Raw genomic sequence first — 20353 nt, 5'->3', positions numbered from 1 at the left:
GAGACGAGAATTCCTTTTCTCGAGTCGCGATGGAACCTACCATATATACGCACGCGATTCAGTGCTTGCCCGCGTTCAAGCCGGCGTTTTGTCCAGAGAGAGATGCATCCAAACTTGTGGAACCCTGCGTACATACGAGCGGCAACTTAGTACTGCACGTACGTCTGCCGGAGTCGGCACCGGCGTCGCGCGCGACCGCCGTCAGCACGGGCTGGGCTCGAGGACCTCGATGGCGACGGACGGCTCGGGCATGGTCACGGCGGCACCGACCCTGGGCACGGTGACTGTGAGCTGCGCGCCGCCGTCGTCCATGGCGGCCCTGACCCGGCCCAAGGCGGCGGCGTCAGAGAGGGGGTTGGAACCTGGCGAAGAAGGTGGCGCTCGACGTCGACGGCCTATCGAGAGCTTCACGTCAGACGATGCATGTCGCCATGTCGGCGTCGTGCCTTTCGTGTGTTTTGTGCGGAGCTTGAGGCGGCGGCGAGATATGGCGTTGCAGGTAGACCGTAATCACCTGCTCTGGAAACAGTGTGCACGCCAGCCTCGACTTCGCTGGTGACACCGACGATTGTTTGTCGCTCTTGCTGCTACAAGTGGAAGGGACGATGAAACCATCATGGCCGCTGCAGCAGAGTGGGTCTGGACGAAGGCATTGGGTCAAGGTCCTGTGTATATCGACCCAGTACTCAGTCTCTCTGAAGGGCAAGCTCTCCACCCAGGAGAAATCCTGCGTGGGCAGCTGGACGAGCTCCCTCGTGAGGCCTTCCGCTGCCACCTTGAGGTGCGGCGTCACCGCCTGCATGCACTGTTAAACATCATTGTATGCCGGTTAGATATGTGGCGTGCATGTTGTAGTTATGATAGGTTAGGTTGTTGTGATTAGATATTGGTAGTTAGCTTAGTTTGGAGATCAATCCACACCTAACCTATCCCTAACCTCCTTTGTAATCTTAGCCGCATGTCTGGCCTATATAAACATGCAATGCGCCCCTGCCCCGGCATGCGCTTCCAGCCTCTTGTTTCACATGGTATACAGAGCCTAGTTCTTCCACACATCTAGATCATGTCATCTTCTTCCTCCTCCCACGCCATGGCCATGCCCTCGCTCGCCTCCCTCGGCCGCACCATCACGGAGAAACTCACCCGTGACAACTTCCTGGTGTGGAAGGTCCAAGTTCTTCCGCACGTCAGGGCTGCGGCGATGAAGGGCTACCTTGACGGCTCGATCGAGGAACCCGCTGCTGTCATCGTCACCGAGAAGGAGACCAATGGGAAGAAGGAGACCACCGAGCTGCCCAATCCAGAGCATGCAATCTGGGTTACTCAAGATCAAAAGGTCCTAACTTTTTTGCTCGCATCTCTATCCCGTGAGGTTCTGATGCAGGTGTCCAATCACACCGCCGCCGCCGGCGTCTGGCAAGCCCTGGTCGAGAGCTTCTCTGCGCAGTCCCGAGCACGTCAAATTCAGCTTCACTCGGCGATCGGCAACGCCCGCAAGGGCGATCTCTCCGCCTCTACTTACTTCACGAAGATGAAGGGGTTAGCAGATGAACTTGCTGCTGCAGGAAAGCCCCTCGAGGAGGAGGATATCGTCTCGCACATCCTCGAGGGCCTCATGCACGAGCCCGACTACAACGGGTTCGTCACCTCCATCTCCACACGCGCTGCCACCGATCGGCCGATCGGTCTCAGCGAACTCTTCTCGCTGCTGCTCTCTGCGGAGGCCCGGATCACCGCCCAGCATGCCGCCTTCTCCGCTCATCACTCCGCCAACCTCGCTACGAAGGGTGGTCATGGCAGCTACGGCGGCGGTCGCGGTGGTCGGGGTGGTGGACGCGGTGGCTACGGCGGGGGCAACTACTCGGATAACTCAGGCAATGGTGGTGGCGGTGGTGCGCCGCGCCAGCAGAACGGTGACCGCGGTGACCGTGGTGACCGCGAACGCTGTCAAATCTGCAAGGAGGAAGGCCACGGTGCATGGCGCTGAAAGAAGAGGTTCGATAAAGGCTTCAACAACAATGTACGTAACCCTGCAGGCAGCGGTGGTGGCGGACGCGGCGGCGGTGGGCGCGGTGGCGGCGGCGGTAGTGGTGGCAACCCACGCTCCGCCAACTCTGCCCACTCCTACGGCGTGGATACCAATTGGTATCTCGACACCAGCGCCACAGATCACGTCACACTGGTAGAAAAAGGGCATGTTGTCCCGGTTCGTAAGGGCCTTTAGTCTCGGTTCCTGAACCGGGACTAAAGTGTCGGTACTAATGCCCTGTCCCTTTAGTCCCGGTTCAATCCAGAACCGGGACTGATGGGCCTCCACGTGGCCTGTGCGCGGAGCCCAGGCAGGAGACCCTTTGGTCCCGGTTGGTGGCACCAACCGGGACCAATAGGCATCCACGCGTCAGCATTTCTGTGGCTGGGGTTTTTGTTTTTTTTTAAATGGGGAGGGGGGGGTGGGTTGGGGGTTTTGGGGGGTTAATTTAGGTGTTTCATATATTGTGTTAGCTAGCTATAATTAATAGAGAGAAGTGTCCTCTCTTATGTCCATGCTTGGTCGACGCTACGTACTATACATACGTATAGAGAGGACTAGACACGCTAGTTAGCTAGTAAGCAAACGAAGGAAACAGAAGATCGTCATGAACATATATGCATACAGAGAGAAGTGATATCGACCACCTCTCCTTCTCCGAGAGATTGGTCGAACAAAAAGTTCTCGTATATCTATCCGATACTACCGGCTACATGTATACAATAATTATCTCTTACAAATATAATCATACGGACTCATGGTCCACATAGTATTCTCCGTCTTCAGCGATCACGTGGTCAAGAAAGAATGCCGCCAATTCCTCTTGAATTGCTCGCATGCGAGCTGGTGCTAGGAGTTCATCCTACTTCCGAAACATCTAATTTGAAGGGGGTCAATACATATATATATGAATGAATGAAACTCAATACAAATGATGGTAATAAAATAAAATTGTGAATGTTGTTATTTACGTACTTCATATTGTTCGTCAGAGTACCCGCCCCGCTCACAGGTCGTGTGGCGGATGGACTCGCAGACGTAGTATCCACAGAAATCATTCCCTTGTTCCTGCCACAACCACTTTACAAGAAATAGAGGTCAATCAAACTGATAAGCAAGAATGCTAAATGGTATTGATGAAACTAGGGCTTGAATCACTAGGAGATGCGCGGAACATTCTACTATAGTACTTACTTTCGGGTGTCTAAATTCCAGCTCCTTCGGCAGTCCCGGAACTTTTCTGGTGAATTTTCTCCAAACCCTGCCGGACAAAGAAAACAATTACTTGATATCAGGAAATGAACAAAGTTGCTGATACGGTGGATAATGATCGATTTAACTTACTTCTTGAGGATTTCAGTCATGTCCGCATACAACTGGGGATCTTTTCGTTTAGAGTCCAAGACGGTTACTACTCCCTGCTCAAGCCTAATCTCTAGGAGAATATAGTGGAAACTGCACACGCATGCATAACTCATCAATTACATTACTATAACCTGGACTAATATATAAGGGAAACCGAATATGCACAAGACAGTAACACTCACTTGAAGTTGTAAGGAAAGAGTATTATATCTTTGTTTTCATTTTTTTTGAATGATCGTAGCAAGTTGGCCTCGGTATCTCCGGGACGATGTTCAACCTCAGTTGCATCTATGAGATATGTGTTAACGAACCCAATATCACCGATTTGTCTTTTCTTCAATTCGGCGATCTTCATTCTGCATAATATAGTGAGGATAATTATAAATACATGCAATGAAAGAGATGAGCTATATAGAGAGACTTAATGACAGAAGTAGTAGTACTTACAGACAGTAGCAGGTGATCGTTGTTTTATCGAGGGCCAATTGATTGAAAAACTGATAGAACTCCTCAAATGGAATAGGCAACAGTTCAATTCCAATGAGGTCATGCTCCAGTTTAACTCTCGCATACAAAGTACTCCTCCCCCCGGACTCTCTGCAGATTTTCAAGTACCAATCATGTAATCTTCGCATCATCGTTGTTAAAGATTTTTCATCTTTGACGAGAGGCTTCCCGTACTCGTATCTGTGTATCTGCACCTCCATGGGATCATAATGTACGTCATCGGGCAGGTAATCGTCAACATTGCCATAACCGGGCACCATCCTCGGATCGACGATGTCGCTAGGCACCTTGAGGGGGGGGGGCACGATTGCTTCGCTTGTTCGCCGAGCTGGGCAATTTGTTTCCCAGCTGCTCGTCGTTCTTTCAGCCTTTGATCACTGACTGTACTTCCCGACCGCTCCGCTTCGGCCCATGTCTTTGCAATAATGCGCTCATAGTTGCCTTTCGGCGGAGACTTGGGTGGTTTTGCCAGGGCAGCCAGAGTGCGCTTCACTTTCACCGGATCTACCTTCTCCTCCGGAGGTGGATGTCTCTTTGCTCTCAACCCTTGAAACCAGTCATCCACTTCGGTTCACGCGATCTTCGCGTTCTCCTCCGGGGTCCTCTCGTATGGTAACTTCTGTGGACTCTTCAGAGAAGGACCGAATCTGTATGTCCTCCCACCTCTGGTTGTACTGCTAGACGTCGGCCGAGCAGACGAAGCGGTTGTCTTCTTTACTTGCTTACGAGGCGGAGGAGAAGGACTACGACGCGCCGGAGCAGCTGCTGGAGCAGCGGCGGGTCTCTTCCGCCCTTGCTGACGAGGCGGAGAAGGAGGAGGCTGGCTGCTCGGGCGCGCCGGCGCAGGCGGAGTGCCGCCACGTGCCGGAGAAGGAGCCGGTCGAGGGCCCTGATCGTCACTCGCCGGAGGAGGAGGCGGTGGAGGAGGCGGTGGAGGAGGCGGAGTGCCCTGACTCGCCGGAGGAGGAGGAGGAGGCGGAGGCGTCTAGTTCGGAAGGTTGATGAGCTCCTTCCGCCATAGGCATGGAGTCTTCAGAGCAGACCCCAGCCGAGTCTCCCCTTCACCGGTAGGGTGGTCAAGCTGGAGGTCCTCAAATCCCTCCGTTATTTCATCCACCATCACCCTAGCATATCCTTCTGGAATCGGCCGGCAGTGAAAAGTTGCGCTGGGTTCAGTAGGATAAACAGAGCCAACAGCCACCTTGACCTTCAAATTCATCCATTTCGTCATAAGGTGGCAATTTTGAGACTCCATGATAGCATCCACGGGATAGCTGGCAGGAGCCATCAAGGCATGCTCCGGCTGAAGCAGCTCGGTGGAAGCCATGCTGCTTCTGCACTGAGATGGCGGGGTAGCTTCGGGGGAAGCTTCGGCAGTACGTTTGCTGCGATTTTCTTCTCCTTCCTCTATCGCGTCTACCCTTGCTTGCAGCGCCTGCATTTGGGTCTGCTGCACTTTTTTCCTCCTCTCATGGGATTTGTAACTGCCTGCGTCCGGAAACCCAACCTTCCACGGAATGGAGCCTGGCGTGCCTCGTGTCCGTCCAGGGTGCTCAGGATTCCCGAGGGCCATTGTGAGCTCGTCGTTCTCTCTGTCTGGAAAGAACTTCCCTTGCTGCACTGCTTCAATATACTGCTTAAGCTTCCTGACTGGTATGTCCATTTGATCGTTCGTCCAAATGCACTTCCCTGTTACAGGGTCCAAGGTTCCACCAGCCCCGAAGAACCAAGTCCGGCAACGGTCTGGCCAGCTAATTATCTCTGGTTCGATCCCTTTATCAACCAGATCATTCTCAGTCTTGGCCCACTTAGGCCGGGCTACGAGGTAGCCACCTGACCCCGTGCGATGGTGAAGCATCTTCTTCGCAGCATTTTGCTTGTTTGTCACCGACATCTTCTTACTCTTTTCCGATGTCTTGTGGGCCACAAATGCGGGCCAGTGATCTCTGATCTTCTCATATCTGCCCTTGAATTCTGGTGTCTCATTATTTTCGACAAACTTATTCAGCTCTTTCTTCCACCTCCTGAATAGTTCTGCCATCCTCTTAAGAGCAAAAGACTTGATTAATTGCTCTTTAACTGGGTTCTCTGGATTATCCTCTGGCGGTAGGGTGAAATTTGACTTCAGCCCAGTCCAAAGATCATTTTTCTGCATATCATTGACATAAGACACCTCAGGGTCTTCTGTAGCCGGCTTAAACCATTGCTGGATGCTTATCGGGATCTTGTCCCTAACCAGAACCCCGCACTGAGCAACAAATGCGCTCTTTGTCCGGAGGGGTTCAATCGGTTGGCCGTCGGGCGCGATTGCTATGATCTCAAACTTTTCATCCGAGCTCAAATTTTTTCTTCGGGCCTCGTCTCTTTACCGAAGTTGTGCTCGATCCGGAGGGCTAGAAAAAAGAACAAAGACTTAATTAATATGTGTACATACCAAAACAATGAATGCATCAATCAGCTAGTCAGCACAGGCTTAACTAATATAGGGGTTCGGTTCGGTCACCGGTCTCGGTTCGGTCACCGGAGCCGTCATCACGGTCTCCTTCTTGCACCGGCATTGGGTCACCGGAGCCGTCCTCATGTTCTTCTTCTTGCACCGGCATTAGGTCACCGTAGCCAGCTTCTTCACCCTCTCCTTCCAGACCATCAGTGTCGTTGAGAAACAAAGAGACGGCATCACTTCCTTCTGCGATTATGTCCCTCAACAACGCTTCTTTTGCTTCGTCTCGGGCGGTGTTCATAGTTTCTACAAATATTTACAACATGGCAATTATTATTCAAACATGACAGATGGATATATTAGTGCCAAACGTAGAAGTAGCTACCTAATCATAGTAAGGAATCATATATATTAATTAGTGGCCTTGACCCCCCCCCCCCCACGTGTTGAAGCTATCGGGAGGGGGTATATATCGACAACGACGACACTACATCTATATGTCCCTCGACGACCCTCGTTCCCGATAAAAAAAGATGAAGAAGAAGAAAAAAAAGAGGAGAAGAAAGAATAGAGGAGAAGATCGCCGAGACGAGGGGATCGCCGAGGGGTCGGAAGGTTTCCTAGTGTCAAAGGATTCAACAAAACCATGTATTCTTCTTCTTCTTCTTCCTCTTCTTTTTTTATCCTCTTCTTCCTCTCATGTTCGAGAGGATCGCCGAGGGGTCGGAAGGTTTCCTAGTGTCAAAGGATTCAACAAAACCATGTATTCATCATTAGGCGAAAGTAACATGTGCATGATGGTACGAAGCTCTCCAAAGTTATTTTGAAACGGAGTCCTAGATAAGATAATTCGCTTTTTGGTACAAAGTTCAGCAACACCTTCCAAATATCATTATTTGGAAGGCCTTTGCTGAAATTCATACAAAAAGGCAAATTATCCTATCCGGGACACCATTCCAAAATAACTTTGGAGGACTTCGTCATGCCCTGGTTACTTCCGGCTAATGATGAAGCCATGGATTTCTTCAATACTTTGACACTAGGAAACCTCTCTCGACCCCTCGGCGATCCTCGACCCCTCGAACCCTCGACGACCCTGGAACCCTCGACCCCTAGACGACCCTGGAACCCTCGACCCTCGATCCCTCGACCCTATAGAACCCTCGAAGAAAGGAATAGCTAGAGGAGAAGATCGAAGAAAAAAGAAGAAAAAAAAGAGGAGAAGAAGAAAGGAATAGTGGAGAAGAAGAGAAAACAGAATATATTCTATTTTCTCTTCTTCTCCACTATTCCTTTCTTCTTCTCCTCTTCTTTTCCTTCTTTTTTCTTCTTCTTATTTATTTCTCCTCTTCTTTTCTTCTCCTCTTCTTCTTTCTTTCCTCTTCTTATTTTCTTCTTTCCTATCCTCGACGACCCTGGAACCCTCAACTCCTAGACGACCCTGGAACCCTCGACCCTTGATCCCTCGACCCTATAGAACCCTCGACCCTGAAACCCTCGACCCTTGACCCCTTAACGACCCTCGACCCTCTACCCTAGTTCCCGACCCTCGACCCTCTACCCTCGTTCCCGACCCTCGACCCCTCGGCGATCCTCGACACCCTCGTTCCCGATAAAAATTAAGAAGAAGAAGAAGAAGAAGAAGAAGAAGAAGAAGAAGAAGAAAGAGGAGAAGAAGAAAGGAATAGCTAGAGGAGAAGATCGAAGAAAAAAAGAAGAAAAAAAGAGGAGAAGAAGAAAGGAATAGTGGAGAAGAAGAGAAAATAGAATCTTCTATTTTCTCTTCTTCTCCTCTATTCCTTTCTTCTTTTCCTCTTCTTTTTCTTTTTTTTCTTCTTCTTATTTATTTCTCCTCTTCTTCCTCTCCTCTTCTTCTCCTTTCTTCCTCTTCTTATTTTCCTTTTTCCTCTCATTCTTTTTCACATAAATTTTTGACATATTTAGCACATTCTAAATTTTCCTAACTCTTTTACAACCACAAAAATTACTCCAACTTCATGACAGTACCCACACTCCATTTCACCAAAAACCTTCTGATCCATAGTTTAAATTTTTTAATTTCATTCAAATGAAATTTGAACCAGATTCAAATTCCTTGCTGAAAACCTATTCTAAACCAATCAAAATATTCTGAAATTTTGCCATCACCTTTGTCTTGCATCAGTACCTCACCACAAAAAATATCATAAATCCTAAAAATGCCCAAAGCCATCTAGCATTTGATCAAACACCCTCTATATGCACTGTTCATATCTGTAAAAAAAATCAGAAATTTCAGAAAAGTTTGCTGCTGCTCCACTCCTTCTCCTCTCCTTCCACTCTTCAATGCGTCGGGGCCGGCAGCGACCATGGAGCAGGGGCAGAGAGCAAGGGCCGCACTCGATCGGGACCATGGGAAAGGGGGGGCTCACTTCGAGGGGGGCGGCGATGGCAGGAGTCCGGCGACGAGGACGGCGGGCTCGGGGCGGTACGCGGTGACGGGGACGGCGCGCGGCCGGCGACAGGGACGAGGAGGGGTTGGCTCGGGGAGGCACGCAGCGACGGGGACGATGAGGACGGCGGGCTCGGGGATGCCGGCGATGAGGACGACGCGGGCTCGTGGAGGCGACGACGTTGGCGGTGGCGGCGTAGACGGCGAGGTGGAGCAGCCTGACGGCGTCGTCAGCGGGGGAGGGGGGAACTGGCGATGCAAACTGAAAATTTTCACAAGTGTTTGTTATATAGTCCAAGCTTTAGTCCCGGTTGGTGGCATAAACCGGGACTAATTCCCCCTTTAGTCCCGGTTAGTGCCAGCAACCGGGACCAAAGGCCTCTTTTCAGCAGCCCAAAGGGCGGGAAGCGGCGGCCTTTGGTCCCGGTTGGTGGCACCAACCGGGACTAAAGGGGGGCATTGGTCACGGTTGGTGCCACGAACCGTGACCAATGCCCCCTTTAGTCCCGGTTGGTGCCACCAACCGGGACCAATGGCCTTGTGCTGCCCCGCGCCCAAAAGTTTAATCCCACCTCGCTAGTTGAGAGGGCTCGGGAGTGGTTTATAAGCACTGCTGCGCCCACCCTCCCGAGCTCCTCTCAACTGCAGGCTTTCGGGCCTAATCTGTCACTGCAATGCCTGTGGGCCTACTGGGCCTGCTGCGGGCCTGAATCCTGGCCCATGGTAGGGTTTCTAGTCGTATTCAGGCCGTGGTGGCCCAGTAGGTGGCATTTTTTTTGTTTTTTGTTGCTTTATTTATTTTCTTTTGTTTTTTGCTTTATTTTTTAATTCTTTATGCTTTTAGTTTTAGAAAAATTATAAACTTTTTGTTAATGCCATTAGTTTTCAAATTTGAAAATAATTTTTTTGTTTTTTTGTTTTCTTTGTTGCTTTATTTATTTTATTTTGTGATTAACTTTACTACAAAAATAGTTTTTCCTGTTTTTTTGATTTGTTTTTTTGCATTATTTATTTTCTTTTGTTTTTTGCTTTAATTTTTAATTCTGTTTGCTTTTAGGTTAGCAAAATTATAAACTTTCTGTTAATGCCATTAGTTTTAGAAAAATTATAAACTTTCTGTTAGTGCCATTAGTTTTCAAATTTGAAAACACTTATTTAGTTTTTTTGTTTTGTTTGTTGCTTTATTTATTTTATTTTGTGATTAACTTTACTATAAAAATAGTTTTTTCCTGTTTTTTTGATTTGTTTTTTGCATTATTTATTTTCTTTTGTTTTTTGCTTTAATTTTTAATTATGTTTGCTTTTAGGTTAGCAAAATTATAAACTTTCTATTAGTGCCATTAGTTTTAGAAAAATTATAAACTTTCTGTTAGTGCCATTAGTTTTCAAATTTGAAAACACTTTTTTAGTTTTTTTGTTTTCTTTGTTGCTTTATTTATTTTATTTTGTGATTAACTTTACTATAAAAATAGCTTTTTCCTGTTTTTTTGATTTGTTTTTTGCATTATTTATTTTCTTTTGTTTTTTGCTTTAATTTTTAATTTTGTTTGCTCTTAGGTTAGAAAAATTATAAACTTTCTGTTAGTGCCATTAGTTTTAGAAAAATTATAAACTTGCTGTTAGTGCCATTAGTTTTCAAATTTGAATAGTTAAAATTTGAATTCTTTGAAAATTGTTTGAATCATAAGTTTGTGATTAACTTACTAAAAAAATGAGAATAGATGCGCTTATAGAGAAAATTCAACCTAAATTCCTAGTAAATTTCTATGAATTTCAGAGAAATTCACTATGAATTTAGGTTAAACTTTTCTCTATTAGGGCATCTATTTTCACTTTGAGAGGAGCTCAACAAGGCAGAGAGGGAAGGGTTTATAAACCGGTATGAGCCCCCTTCGGTTGGCGAGGTGGGACTAAACTCGGCCCGCAACGAGGACCAACCCTTTAGTCCCGGTTTGTGGCACAAACCGGGACTAATGGTCATGGGCCAGGGGCGAGGAGCAAAATTATAAACTTTCTGTTAGTGCCATTAGTTTTAGAAAGTTGAAAGTTGAAAGTTGGCATGGGCCAGGGACTAATGGTCATGGTATCACGAGGGCCGAACCATAAGACATGAAAGCATTTCAAATGAACTCTGAAAAAGTTGAAAGTTGGGATGGTATCATAATTTCACCCACATAGCATGTGCATGTACAAAACGGACAATGGTAGCATGTTCGTGTGTTACAAAGTTGCGGGAGAAAGTCTTCACTTTTTCTTCGCTTGTGTCATTTACTTATTGCGCCGTAACCATGGATAATCTTCATTGTTTATCAGGATGCTTGGGTCAGCCTTGATATTGAAGGGAGGAATTTCATGAAACTTTTCATAATCTTCAGACATGTCTGTCTTGCCGTCCACTCCCAGGATGTTCCTTTTTCCTGAAAGAACTATGTGGCGCTTTGGCTCATCGTATGATGTATTCGCTTCCTTATCTTTCCTTTTTCTCGGTTTGGTAGACATGTCCTTCACATAGATAACCTGTGCCACATCATTGGCTAGGACGAACGGTTCGTCAGTGTATCCAAGATTTTTCAGATCCACTGTTGTCATTTCATACTGTGGGTCTACCTGTACCCCGCCGCCTAACAGATTGACCCATTTGCACTTAAACAAAGGGACCTTAAAATCAGGTCCGTAGTCAAGTTCCCATATGTCCACTATGTAACCATAATATGTATCCTTTCCGCTCTCGGTTCCTGCATCAAAGCGGACACCGCTGTTTTGGTTGGTGCTCTTTTGATCTTGGGCGATCGTGTAAAATGTATTCCCATTTATCTCGTATCCTTTGTAAGTCAATACAGTCAAAGATGGTCCCCTGGACAACAAGTACAACTCATCACAAACAGTGTTGTCACCTCTGAGAAGTGTTTCCAACCAACTGCTGAAAGTCCTGATGTGTTCACATGTAATCCAGTCGTCGCACTGCTCCGGGTGTTTGGAGCGCAGACTGTTCTTGTGTTCATCGACATACGGGGTCGCCAAGGTAGAGTTCTGTAGAACTGTGTAGTGTGCTTCAGACCAAGAATATCTGTCCCTGCATATTATTGAGTCTCTTCCAAGAGTGCCTTTTCTAGTCAGTCTCCCCTCATACCGCGATTTAGGGAGACCTATCTTGTTAAGGCCAGGAATGAAGTCAACACAAAACCCGATAACATCCTCTGTTTGATGGCCCATGGAGATGCTTCCTTCTGGCCTAGCGCGATTACGGACATATTTCTTTAGGACTCCCATGAACCTCTCAAAGGGGAACATATTGTGTAGAAATACGGGCCCCAGGATGACAATCTCGTCAACTAGATGAACTAGGACGTGCTTCATGATATTGAAGAAGGATGGTGGGAACACCAGCTCGAAACTGACAAGACATTGCGCCACATCACTCCTTAGCCTTGGTACGATTTCTGGATCGATCACCTTCTGAGAGATTGCATTGAGGAATGCACATAGCTTCACAATGGCTAATCAGACATTTTCCGGTAGAAGCCCCCTCAATGCAACCGGAACTAGTTGCGTCATGATCACGTGGCAGTCATGAGACTTTAGGTTCTGAAACTTTTTCTCTGGCATATTTATTATTCCCTTTATATTCGATGAGAAGCCTGTCATGACCTTCATACTGAGCAGGCATTCAAAGAAGATTTCTTTCTCTTCTTTTGTAAGAGCGTAGCTGGCAGGACCTTTATACTGCTTTGGAGGCATGCCGTCTTTTTCGTGCAAACGTTGCAGGTCCTCCCGTGCCTCAGGTGTATCTTTTGTCTTCCCATACACGCCCAAGAAGCCTAGCAGGTTCACGCAAAGATTCTTCGTCACGTGCATCACGTCGATTGAGGAGCGGACCTCTAGGTCTTTCCAGTAGGGTAGGTCCCAAAATATAGATTTCTTCTTCCACATGGGTGCGTGTCCCTCAGCGTCATTCGGAACAGCTAGTCCACCGGGACCCTTTCCAAAGATTACGTAGTGTAAATCATTGACCATAGCAAGCACGTGATCACCGGTGCGCATGGCGGGCTTCTTCCGGTGATCTGCCTCACCTTTGAAATGCTTGCCTTTCTTTCGACATTGATGGTTGGTCGGAAGAAATTGACGATGGCCCAGGTACACATTCTTCCTGCATTTGTCCAGGTATATACTTTCAGTGTCATCTAAACAGTGCGTGCATGCATGGTATCCTTTGTTTGTCTGTCCTGAAAGGTTACTGAGAGCGGGCCAATCATTGATGGTCACGAACAGCAACGCCTTAAGGTTAAATTCCTCCTGTCTGTGCTCATCCCACGTACGTACACCGTTTTCATTCCACAGCTGTAAAAATTCTTCAACTAATGGCCTTAGGTACACATCAATTTCGTTGCCGGGTTGCTTAGGGCCTTGGATGAGAACTGGCATCATAATGAACTTCCGCTTCATGCACATCCAAGGAGGAAGGTTATACATACATAGAGTCACGGGCCAGGTGCTGTGATTGCTGCTCTGCTCCCCGAAAGGATTAATGCCATCCGCGCTTAAAGCAAACCATACATTACTTGGGTCCTTTGCAAACTCATCCCAGTACTTTCTCTCGATTTTTCTCCACTGCGACCCGTCAGCGGGTGCTCTCAACTTCCCATCTTTCTTTTGGTTCTCACTGTGCCATCGCATCAACTTGGCATGCTCTTCGTTTTTGAATAGACGTTTCAACCGTGGTATTATAGGAGCATACCACATCACCTTCGCAGGAACCCTCTTCCTGGGGGGCTCGCCGTCAACATCACCAAGGTCATCTCGTCTGATCTTATACCGCAATGCACCGCATACCGGGCATGCGTTCAGATCCTTGTATGCACCGCGGTAGAGGATGCAGTCATTAGGGCATGCATGTATCTTCTCCACCTCCAATCCTAGAGGGCATACGACCTTCTTTGCTGCGTATGTACTATCAGGCAATTCGTTATCCTTTGGAAGCTTCTTCTTCAATATTTTCAGTAGCTTCTCAAATCCTTTGTCAGCCACAGCATTCTCTGCCTTCCACTGCAGCAATTCCAGTACGGTACCGAGCTTTGTGTTGCCATCTTCGCAATTGGGGTATAACCCTTTTTTGTGATCCTCTAACATGCGATCGAACTTCAGCTTCTCCTTTTGACTAATGCATTGCGTCCTTGCATCGACAATGACCCGGCAGAGATCATCATCATCGGGCACATCGTCTGGTTCCTCTTGATCTTCAGCAGCTTCACCCGTTGCAGCATCATTGGGCACATCGTCTGGTTCCTCTTGATCTTCACCAGCTCCCCCCGTTGCAGCATCACCGTATTCAGGGGGCACATAGTTGTCATCGTACTCTTCTTCTTCGCCGTCTTCCATCATAACCCCTATTTCTTTGTGCCTCGTCCAAACATTATAGTGTGGCATGAAACCCTTGTAAAGCAGGTGGGAGTGAAGGATTTTCCGGTTAGAGTAAGACCTCGTATTCCCACATTCAGTGCATGGACAACACATAAAACCATTCTGCTTGTTTGCCTCAGCCGCATCGAGAAACTCATGCACGCCCTTAATGTACTCGCGGGTGTGTCTGTCACCGTACATCCATTGCCGGTTCATCTGCGTGCATTATATATAATTAAGTGTCCAAATTAATAGAAGTTCATCATCACATTAAAACCAAAGTGCATACATAGTTCTCATCTAACAACATATAGCTCTCCAGAGCATCTAATTAATTAAACCATACATTGAAACTATGTAAAACATTTCAATGCGAAAACAAATGCGATCATAATCGCAACCAAGGTAACAATTGATCCAACGGCATAATGATACCAAGCCTCGGTATGAATGGCATATTTTCTAATCTTTCTAATCTTCAAGCGCATTGCATCCATCTTGATCTTGTGATCATCGACGACATCCGCAACATGCAACTCCAATATCATCTTCTCCTCCTCAATTTTTTTTATTCTTTCCTTCAACAAATTGTTTTCTTCTTCAACTAAATTTAACCTCTCGACAATAGCGTCGGTTGGCATTTCCGATTCACATACATCCTAGATAAATAAAATCTATGTCACATTGGTCGGCATAATTTTCATAAACAATAAATGAACCAATAGTTATAAAGATAATATACATACCACATCCGAATCATAGACAGGACGAGGGCCGACGGGGGCGGATACCAAAACCATCGCACTATATAAGATGCAATAATAAATGTAAGAAAATGATACAAGTATCTATCTAAACATACAAGTAAGAAAAAATTTCCTTTCAGAAAGAAGATAAGAACAAGAGGCTCACCACGGTGGTGTCGGTGATGAGATCGGCGCGGGTGATCGACGACGGTGAAGACGGGGACGGGGCGTGACGGACCGCTAAATCTAGAAAAATCTCGAGGAAAATGGAGCTTGGAGGTCGAGCTTCGAGAGGAGAAAGCTTAAGTAGTGTGGCTCGGGCATTCCATCGAACACCTCATGTGCATAGGAGGTGAGCTAGAGCACCACAAAGCCCTCTCCCCCTCGGCCAGAGAAAAACAGAGCACTGGGGTGCTCTGCTCGCGAGCGAGGGGTATATATAGGCACCTCATTGGTCCCAGTTGGTGACATGAGCCGGGACTAAAGGGGAGCCTTTGGTCCCGGTTCAAGCCACCAACCGGGACCAATGGTGGTGGGCCAGGAGCGAGGCCCATTGGTCCCGGTTCATCCCACCAACCGGGACCAGAAGGTCTAGATGAACCGGGACCAATGGCCCACATGGCCCGGCCGGCCCCCTGGGCTCATGAACCGGGACCAATGCCCACATTGGTCCCGGTTCTGGACTGAACCGGGACTAATGGGCTGACCCGGCCTGGACCAAAGCCCTGTTTTCTACTAGTGTCACCGGCGAGTTGGAGAAGCTAGCCGTCCGTGATCGCTACACCGGCACCAAATTCACACGGCAAGTGGGCAAGGTATGGACATAGCGCATATTGGTTATTCAGTATTATCTACTCCCTCTGGTTCCTTACATCTCAACAACATCCTTCATGCTCCTAGTGCCGACCAAAGCCTTCTTTCTGCCTATAATCTTATGCGAGATAATGATGTATTCATTGAGCTTCATCCTGAATTCTTTCTTGTTAAGGATCAGGCTACCCGGAGAACAATTCTTCAAAACAAGAGTAGATGGGGCTTGTTCCCCATGACCGGACGGCAAAGTGCACCTCCACGCCAAGTTCTTCCTGCCATCAAGCCTTCCACCTCTCGGTGGCACAAGCGCCTAGGGCACCCTGCCCTTCCGGTAGTTCAAAAGATTCTATGTGATTTCAATCTTCCTGTCTCGAATAAACAAGACCACCTTCTGTTGTGTGATGCATGTCAGATGACCAAGAGCCATCAGTTACCTTACTCTCGTTCAACTAGTGAATCCACAGCTCCTTTAGAGCTGATTTTTTCAAATGTTTGGGGTCCTGGACCCGTCTCTGTAGGAAGGCAGAAATACTATGTCAGTTTTATTGATGATTTTAGCAAGTTTAGCTGGATATATTTGCTCAAAAATAAATCTGATGTCTTCAAAAAATTTCGCCTTTTCCAAGCTCATGTTGAACGTCTCTTTGATCGTAAAATCATTTCCATGCAAACCGACTGGGTTGGGGAGTACCAACGGTTGAGCTCATTTTTTGAACGCATTGGCATCACACACCACGTTTCTTGTCCGCATGCTCATCAGCAGAACGGCTCCGCAGAAAGAAAACATAGGCACATCGTAGAAGTTGGTCTCTTTTTACTTGCTCATGCATTTATGCCACTTAAATTTTGGCATGAAGCATTTCTCGCTGCGGTCTATCTTATTAACCGTATCCCCAGTAGAGTTATCAAGAACCAAACACCTCTAGAACGACTCTTTGGCACCAAGCCCAACTACTCTTTTCTCCGCATTTTTGGGTGTGTCGTACGTCTGGCCAAACTTGCGCCCTTTTAACAAGCACAAGCTTGAATTTAGGTCCAAGCAATGCGCCTTCCTAGGATACAGTACCCTTCATAAAGGTTACAAATCCCTTGATATCTCTTCTGGTCGTGTGTATGTGTCCCGTGATGTCATTTTTGATGAGCAAGTTTTTCCCTTCGCAAGTCTCCACTCAAATGCCGGTGCTCAACTTCGCAAAGAATTGCTTCTCCTGCCCTCTCATCTCTTGTCGTCTCCTTTTTCACTCAAGGGGGAGCTGATTTTACTGCTGATAATATGTCCTTGTCCAATGCTAATGACCCAGGTGAAAGTGTGCAGGAAACAGGGCAGCCAAACATTGAAGACTTTGGTGAAAATTCTTATGATTTTATGCAGCACCCTGAGGATTCTGATACAGCCACAGAAGATCCGGTGGCCTCGGGATCCGCGGCTGCAGCCGCGCCAGGCGAATCAGCAGCAGGATCCGCGCCCACAGCAGCGTCAGGCGAATCCTCGCCGGGATCCACGCCAACAGACTGGCGGCCAGGCGGGCGCCCTATCCCGCTCTCCTCTAGTGGGCCCGCCAGGCGCACTACCGCGATGTCCCCGGCCTGGGAGGGCGTGCGGTCTCCTGGTGGGTCGGCCAGCCCGGCTGGGCGCGGTCCACCTGGCCCTCACGAGGCGAGGCGCATGGACTCTGACGCGGCGCGACCTTCCTCGAGGGATGTGGCCGCTCCAGAACTGCCAAGTGGCAGTTCGCCATCGGCTGCCGCACCGGATCAGCCTGGGTCGCCGCAAGAGGGAGCTTCGGGATTTTCTGCGTTTGACTCCATGGTCTCTTCCATGCAAAATCGTCTACAGCTTCAGCAAACTCAACCAGCTCAGCCGCCTCCTGCCCAATCACATACTCGGTCACAAAGTGGTATTACCAAGCCTAAGGTATATAAAGATGGTTGTGTTCGTTGGGATTCTTTTTGTGCCACAGGTGAACCCAAGAATCTGCATGATGCTCTTGCTGACTCCAAGTGGAAGCAGGCTATGGACAAAGAATTTTCAGCCCTCATAGCAAACAAGACATGGCACTTGGTTCCACTGGTCAGAGGGAGAAATGTGATCGATTGCAAGTGGGTGTACAAGGTAAAAAGCAAGTCTGATGGCACGATTGACAGGTACAAGGTATGCCTTGTGGCAAAAGGCTTTAAGCAAAGGTACGGGATTGATTACGAGGATAGTTTTAGACCTGTGGTAAAAGCTGCTGCTATTAGGTTGATTCTTTCACTTGCAATATCTAGAAACTGGTGCATGCGACAACTAGATGTAAAGAACACGTTTTTGCACAGTGTTCTGAAAGAAGAGGTGTTTATGAGGCAGCCTCCTGGGTATGAAAATTCAGCTTTACCACGACATGTCTGCAAGCTTGACAAAGCAATCTATGGTTTGAAACAAGCACCCAGAGCCTGGTATTATCGCCTGTACTCCAAGTTACAGTCTCTTGGTTTTGCTGCTTCCAAGGGGATACCTCACTGTTTTTTTATCATCGGCATGGAGTGACCATTTTTATGCTTATTTATGTTGATGATATTATTGTCACCAGCTCCTCCGTTAGGGCAGTTGATGCTCTTCTTCAGAATCTGCGCATGGATTTTGCTCTCAAGGATTTGGGTAATCTTCATTTTTTTTCTTGGCATCGAGGTGAAGCATGTGGCTCGTGGAATCATTCTGTACCAAGAAAAATATGTACAAGATATCCTTGAGCGAGTAGGCATGAAAGGTTGCAAACCCTCTCCAACCCCGTTGTCCACTTCAGAGAAGTTGTCTCTTTATGATGGAGAGGCACTTGGAGCCGAGGACTCCAACAGGTACAGAAGTGTGGTAGGAGCTTTGCAATATTTGACTTTAACCAGGCCAGATATATGTTTTTCAGTCAACAAAGTCTGCCAGTTTCTCCATGCACCCACTAGCACTCATTGGACAGCAGTAAAAAGAATTCTTCGGTACCTTCAGGCAACCAAGAGTCATGGTCTCAAACTTGCCAAGTCAGACTCTACACTTGTTAGTGCATTTTCAGATGCAGACTGGGCAGGTTGTCCTGATGATCGGCGGTCTACTGGAGGTTTTGCAGTATTCTTTGGTGGCAATCTAGTTTCTTGGAGTGCACGTAAGCAAGCCACTGTGTCCAGATCAAGTACAGAAGCTGAGTACAAGGCCTTAGCGAATGCCACTGCTGAAATTATTTGGGTTCAAAATATGCTGACAGAATTGGGTATTCGTCATTTGCCTGCCGCCTCACTGTGGTATGACAATCTTGGAGCTACTTATCTCTCTGCCAATCCTGTCTTTCATCCTAGAACAAAGCACATTGAGATTGATTATCATTTTGTTCGTGAAAGAGTTGCTAACAAGCTTTTGAATATTTAATTTGTACCTACTGGTGATCAAGTAGCAGATGGCTTTACTAAACCATTATCGCTGCGGCAGCTGGAGGTCTTTCGACGCAATCTTAACTTAGATAGTTGTGATTGAGGGGGAGTGTTAAACATCATTGTATGCCTTGCCACGGTATTGTTATAAACCGTGCCGGTTAGATATGTGACGTGTGTGTTGTAATTAGGATAGGTTAGGTTGTTGTGATTAGATCTTGGTAATTAGCTTAACTTGGAGATTAATCCACACCTAACCTATCCCTAACCTCCTTTGTAATCTTAGCCACATGTCTGGCCTATATAAACACGCAATGCGCCCCTGCCCCGGCATGCGCTTCTAGCCTCTTGTTTCACATGCACCTGGCTATGATCCCGAGCACGTCGCTGCTCTCGGAGAGGCGCAGCATGAACCTCGAGCTGAAGCTCTTGGCAGGCGCCCTGAAGTCCTGGAGGACGAAGCCGACCATGGCCTCCACCCCGCGCTCCGCGAAGCTCGTGGGCCGGATGCCGAGGTAGTAGAACCTGCCGCCCTGCAGCGCCTGGTACCGCGCCGTCTTGCCCGCGAGGAGGTGGCCGATGAGCGGGTCGAAGAAGAGGTGCTGCCGCGGGGTCCCGCCCAGCTCCACGAACCTGACGAACTCGCCGGCGCCCTCCGCGAACCTCTCGAAGCTCCGGACGGGGACCGGTTCGCCGACGTCCTTGCCGCGGCTGACGAGAGATGACACGAGCGACTTGGCCGCGTGGGCGATGCGCGTGGGGAGCGAGGATGCCTGCCGCCTGAGCTCTTCATCTACCACGGCGCGCTGGCGCTGCCTGCAGAGGCGCAGCGTGTCGTCGCACTCCTGGGCGGCACGCTTCAGCTTGCTCCGCCAGAGGAGCACCGGCGCGGCGGTGATCTGCCACCGGTCGGACAGCTGCAGCGCGGCCTCCATCTTGATGTGCGCCATCTCCAGCCTCTCCATCTCGTCTCTGTCGCATGGCCGCTTGCCAGCAGGCTTGTCGATGATGAAGCTGGAGATCCTTGTAAGCGTCTCGCCGACCACCGCGGAAGCAACAATCTCCGCCATTAAACGTGATAGTGAACTACTGAAGACTGGTCAGGTTGCTTGTATTACATAGAGCGAGAGGAATCTGGAGTCCATTTCCACGCGTTCTGCTTCGATCAAGAGAGACTTGGAGTCTTCTCTCTCTCTCTCTCTCTCTGTGTGTGTGTGTGTTTTCTGAGT

General features: G+C 48.1%; 1 protein-coding gene across 1 annotated transcript; it reads right to left on the bottom strand.

The window, feature by feature from the left end:
- Window positions 1–412: 412 nt before the first annotated feature.
- On the bottom strand, window positions 413–20353 carry LOC125547766 (uncharacterized). Its single transcript, XM_048711543.2, has 3 exons — window positions 19493–20353; window positions 5103–5108; window positions 413–805 (listed from the first exon to the last, which is right to left on the bottom strand). Exons 1-3 carry the CDS (start codon window positions 20192–20194, stop codon window positions 413–415), a joined length of 1101 nt encoding a protein of 366 aa, XP_048567500.2. The 5' UTR covers window positions 20195–20353.

The sequence above is a fragment of the Triticum urartu genome, chromosome 3A (genome assembly GCF_056163025.1).
Source record: "Triticum urartu cultivar PI428250 chromosome 3A, HENAU_Tu73, whole genome shotgun sequence".
Taxonomy (NCBI): Eukaryota; Viridiplantae; Streptophyta; class Magnoliopsida; order Poales; family Poaceae; genus Triticum; species Triticum urartu.
Note: the sequence above shows the minus strand (reverse complement) of the source record. Positions and strands in the feature narration are given on the sequence as shown.

Excerpts from the sequence above, each read along its gene's own strand:
- LOC125547766 (XM_048711543.2), bottom strand. The coding sequence starts at position 20,194 with ATGGCGGAGATTGTTGCTTCCGCGGTGGTCGGCGAGACGCTTACAAGG.